Consider the following 5,735-nt stretch of genomic DNA (forward strand, 5'->3'; position numbering starts at 1 on the left):
AACCTACATAATAATGGATTTCTTTTAGAAATCCTTCAAATAATTTTACGTCGAATACTAAAGGAAAATTGACGTCCTTATGTATTTCCCAAACAATGTGGACTTCGAGTGGTGTTAACATTGGACGTGTATCTCTTCATTTTAACGTAGTATTTATCATGCCCCGCCAACAGTCTTTTCCCATACAGCTGGACGTCGAGTGGTTTCAGTATATGACGTGGATCTCCTTGTTTCTAACACAACATTTATCAAGCCCAACCAACTGCCTTTTCCCATATAAAGTTGGACGTTCTATTTGAATTTAAAAAGGATAAATAAAAAAAGGGAGAAACCTTTAGTTTTGGTTAACGAATAATACGTCACATGCCCAAGAAATTGGACGTTTATTGTTGGTTTAACCTCTTTGTGTCATAAATTTTCTATTAATATTACGTCGGGTAGCTTTACTAATTGACGTACTATTGGTGTTCTAAAAGAATAAAAAAACAAAAAAAGTGCAATTGTATATTCAATGTAATGATGTAACATTAAAAATTTCAATTACAATCATACAAGTGATTTAATCAATTTAAACATTTCAATCACCATTCACTAATATTATTGCCAAAAGAGAATTTTATTAATATTCAAAAGATGATTACAACCAGCAGAACAAAAGATGGCTTAAGAAGCCACTTATTAGAAAATTAAAATCAAACAACGAAAATTCATATTCTTCTGTTGCAGAATTATTGTTGATCTCTTTCTAGTTGTTCACATCACCTTCCTTTCCATTTTGTCGGTGATTTTTCAATCCTTAGAGTCTTTTATCAATGACTGTGTCAACTTTCAATTTACTTGAGCCCCAAGAATCTTTTTAGCGATGCTCACATACAAAAGATGATTACAACCAACAAAACAAAAGATGGCTTAAGAGGTCACTGATTACAAAATTAAAATCGAAGAAGGAAAATCCATATTCTTTTGTTGCAGCCAGCTTTCAATTTACTTGAGCCCCAAGAATCTTTTTGAGCGATTCTGACATACAATCTATTTTCACCGGATAACCATCTAGCCCACTCATCTTCTTCAGTTTTTGTCGAATCTGATTTGTTTGCACTCCAAGAATCAGATATGGGATAGACTTGTTGATGATCATCATTTTTTATCTTGGTGAATCCAATAAGTCCTTGTTGACCACTCCAAATTTGAAAGAGAAAGCCTTCTTTGCTGATCGGTTGATAAACGACATTCCCAATCCAAACCTCTTTCATCAGCTTCATATCAACCCCCATTGACTTTGTTACAAAATGTTTCATCACTCATCTTTAAGTTGGAGTAGAACACGCTCACCAATTTCATATATCTGTGAGAAACTACGGTTTTAATCTTCATTAGACTGAAAAGCTTCCGTCGAATGTCTTCATCACTAATCCAACCTGTAGGATTAGTGATGAGTCAATATTTTCTTGACTTCACTTAGCTTATTTTGCTAGATTTAATCAGGGAATTGTTCTTAAATGTCCAATAATTTCCCATTTTTGCTAATTGTGCTTAATTTGATTAGAAATTCTTATTTTAATTAATTTGAATTATCTAAGCCTAATTATTTGCAGTATTAATTGTAGGAAAATTATTGGATAATATTTTGGGACATTTGGAGGACAGTCACTTAATTCAAGACTCTCCACAAAGAAGTGTGCAAAAGAAGGAGTGATGTTCAGCAAATTAAAGGGTGTGCACGTTGGAAGAAAAGCAATGGGAGGCACCATGGCCCACAAGCTGATCTAGCACGTGAATGGGAGGCAATTAATTAGGAGGTGCTTGGAAGAGGTTGCACGGTGAGGAGGTGGATATTGAATTTACTCATGGGCTGAAATGAGAAAAGGGCTGATTTCATCAAGTAATAGGAGGTGCGGATTTCAATTTGGGCAATGAGTGTCCACACGGTGATGAGCTGCAATTGGAGAAGCTCATTTTTCTTTGCTTTAAGAATGAACGAGCGGTAAGGAAATAAAGCAAGGTTCCAGAACCACACTGGATGTGTCATGGCTGAAAGCACAAGGAGCCACCACCGAAGAGGAGAGGGTTATGGAGGGATTCATTTTCTTCCTTTCTTTAAGAAGAGGACGGTTAATAGATGGGATGAGAAGCGGTGCAACAAGGTGAATTCACTCTAGAAGAGGTGCAACATCGATTTTTGTTTTCTTTATTGAGGGAATAGAATGGTGATTATTCTGGGAAGAAGTGAAGTGTTGATTTCATTTTGAAGTGTTTTTCTTTCTTTTAATTTGTGCTGCACGGGAACGGCCTGTAGGAAAGAGTACACGCCACCCCCCGCCTTTTGGATTCACTTTATTTTGCTGTTAGAGGTTGAAGCAAAATGACTCATTTCATTTTTATTCTACTGTCCAAGCATTTGTTGTTTGTTTTAAAGTATTGTTCGGTGATGGATTCACGAGGAATGGTTGTTTAATTTTTCATTGAATGAAAAGTGCATTTTAATTTAGTTGGAAGTCGTGCACACTGTTAGATTGAATCCTTGATTACACTATTTCTTTTAGAAAGTAAAGCACATGCTTCATTATTGGAATGTTGCACGGTGATTGTCATTTTGGGTTCTTGGCTTTTAATTTTTGGAAGCAGCACACGGTGATTCATGGCCAGCTGGAGATGCACTCACGGAGTTTCATTTCTTTTCTTCACGCATGAACCAAACTTCTTTCTTTATAATATATAGATATATATTGAAAGCATTTTTATTTTTGGAGACATGCTTCATTACATGTGCTGTCATGGCCTGAATCATTTGTGTCATTAAATGCTCATCTTGCTTCTTAGTCTTTTGCATTGAATATTTTATTTCCAAGCTGCATCTTTCGTTTGTTTATTAGTTAGCGTGGTTCCATTTTAATTTAAGTAGATGAGTTTTAGATATATTTTATTACATTTCAATTCGGTCATGAGTTATCTTAATTATTTGGTGCATTTAATTTGGTTCATATGTGCATTTCATTTTTAACCAAGTGTCTCTTATTATCTGCTGAATTTTAATTAGTTCACACGTCTTGTTTTAGGACCATTCAGTTTTTTGTTTTCGTTCACTATGTTGTTCACTTTGTTCGGCTTTTTTTTTATCTTCTTGCATTTCCAATTTCCTCACTTGTTTTAGAGACTGTTCGGTCGCAATGTAGAATCATTCGGTCAACTGTAGGACCGTTCAATCTTCGTGCTTGTTCATTTCTGTCAATGTTTTCAATTATGTTTGGTCGTATTTAGTTTCCAGTTTTAATTTATTTTAATTTCCAAGCACAAAAACACTTTCAAACCCACCCCCACTACGTGTTCGACCTATTACCTGAACCACATTTGGTCCTTGAGAGACGACCTAGGAGTCACTTCCTAGCACTATACTGCATTCTTTAATGCACATCAAATTTGATGGGCCGCGATAGCCGCATCAAATTTTGGCACCGTTGCCGGGGACTAACGGTTTGGTTTTAGGTCTTTTGTTGTGTTAGTGTGTGTTGTGTTTTTTCTTGTGTTGTGAGTGTGATGTTCTGTTTTGTGTGTGCGTTATTGTGTGTGTGTGTGTGTCACATGTTTAATTGTGTTGTGTTTTGTTTGTTTCGTAATTTTTAGGATTTCCCTTCCACCTTCCCTTCTTTCACCATTTCTACCTATTTTGATTATGTGAATACTGCTTCTTCTGCTTGTGCCTATAATTATGATTCTCTTTCTGCATCTAACTCTGAGTACAGTCCTCATGTATATTCTGCTGATTTCTATGTTGAGAACAATATGACTCTTCTTCTTCTTCATTCGGAAATACCAACTTCTTCGCACCACAGTCTATGAGAATGTGATTGGCAACCAACCAATCCATTCCTAAAATCACCTCTAACTCCTTTAGAGGTAAACAGATGAGGTTTACCTTATATCTACGCCCTTCCACCTCAATAGGACATCCAATGCACATAGTAGATGTCCTAACGTCACCAGCCGCTGGGGTTGACACCACCAAGTCAAACTGCATCTCGCTCTTAGCTAACCCAGTTTCTCAACGCACGCCTTCGAGATGAAGTAGTGTGTTGCCCCCGAATCATACAACACACAGCAAGGCATTCCAAACAATAAGCAAGTGCTGATGATGAGTGTACTTGAGCTTGCTGCTTCACCGCCCGTTATAGCATAAACTTGATCGACTGCTTGTGCTCGATCACCACCTCTCGGTTGATTCCTTCCAACATTCGGTGGCCTCATCATCGCTCGTCCTCCCATGTTGCACTCACTCTCCAAATGTCCGTTCCTCCTGCAGCGAGTGCAATATTTTGCTCCCATCAATTGCGGACACGACGATCGATAGTGGGGTCCCCTACACTGAAAACACTTCACCGTTCCCTATTGCCCAGACTGTCGGATAGCACTCACTGATTGAGTGTGAGACCCACCAGCATTTGAAGGCAATGCTGGACGAGCGTACGACGTCCTCCTTAGATTAATATTGTTCCTTGAAGATATGGGTCCTCTTATTGCTTGTTGTTGTTGCTTCTTCTGTTGTTCCACTTCTGCCACATTCTTCTATAATACTTTAGCTCTTTCCACCATGGCAGGAAAAGACCTAACACACAGGCTGGATATCAGTAGTTTCAACTCACTCCTCAACCCATTTTCAAACTTCCTACACTACCATTCTTCACTGGTTGCCATAGTGTTAAATCTCACTAAATGTTTAAACTTGTTGGTGTACTCCGACATTGACATCCCACCTTGCACCAACTGCATAAATTCCACCTCCTTTGAAAAACGAACGCTATCAGCGAAGTACTCTTCATAAAACTTAGTTCTGAAGACTTCCCAAGAGATGGGACTTTGAGCATCCGCCATAATCATCTTCATGCTAGTCCACCAATGACTAGCCTCTCTAGTCAGCAGATACTTCGTGAATGCCAAGCGATTGTCGTTCGGACACCTCTTGGCATCGTAGATTCTTTCCATGTCCCTTAACCACTGGTCGGCCTCATCAGGTAGACACTTCCCATTGAACTTAGCTGGGTGATGTTGAAGGAAACTCTCCAAGCTCCACTCGGCCGGATGATTTCCAAAGGAAGTGGACGCTCCGGGTGTGTTCCTCGTGGTCGTGATGATCTCCATTAGCTATTGTTGGGTCGCTTCAGAGTTGGCACGTGCGGCTTCCAAACTCTGCAAAGCGGTTGTGTTCTGTTGCACCAGTGAAGCGTTCTGCTTTTGTAGAGCTTCTATTACTGATTCTAATAGCTGGGTGTTGTCGGATGCATCACGTTCGGTAGGTTGAGGAGGAGGTCTCGGTGCCATTAGTTCTCTGAGAAGTAGAGAAAACAATCATTAGTTAAGTTCAAGGAGTTTAAAATACTCATCAAACGATCGTTGAGCACATAGCAAAAGCATAGCATACTCATAACCTACAGTGGTCTTTAAGGAACAAAACTGCTCTGATACCACTAATGTAACATCCCAAAAATATAGTATAAACTATATAATAGAATAATTACATTTAATAATAATTCAGATCAGTCTCACATGTAGAAGAGCGTACGGTTATGGCCGAACGGCCTTACAGACAGAGTTACAAACTTAAACTGTACAGCGGTACAAAACTAACCGAACGGTTTACAAAATAATATACCGATTAGTCATACATAACAAAAGGGGAAGGTGATCGAACGACCACCTCACTACAAAGACTAAACTACTGACCGAATGTTCTACTGTTTGGT

At 38.6% G+C, this 5,735-nt stretch overlaps 1 protein-coding gene across 1 annotated transcript; it reads right to left on the bottom strand.

The window, feature by feature from the left end:
• Window positions 1–4,665: 4,665 nt before the first annotated feature.
• On the bottom strand, window positions 4,666–5,133 carry LOC148205277 (uncharacterized). The gene has a single exon (XM_088104169.1). The coding sequence runs from the start codon at window positions 5,131–5,133 to the stop codon at window positions 4,666–4,668; it is 468 nt and encodes a 155-aa protein (XP_087960295.1).
• Between the last annotated feature and the right edge of the window lie 602 nt (window positions 5,134–5,735).

This window comes from Vigna umbellata, chromosome 1, assembly GCF_029865625.1.
Source record: "Vigna umbellata cultivar VRB3 chromosome 1, Vumbellata_1.0, whole genome shotgun sequence".
Lineage (NCBI taxonomy): Eukaryota > Viridiplantae > Streptophyta > Magnoliopsida > Fabales > Fabaceae > Vigna > Vigna umbellata.

What these genes read in the sequence shown, in the direction of transcription:
- LOC148205277 (XM_088104169.1), bottom strand. Translation starts at nt 5,133, where the DNA reads ATGGAGATCATCACGACCACGAGGAACACACCCGGAGCGTCCACTTCC.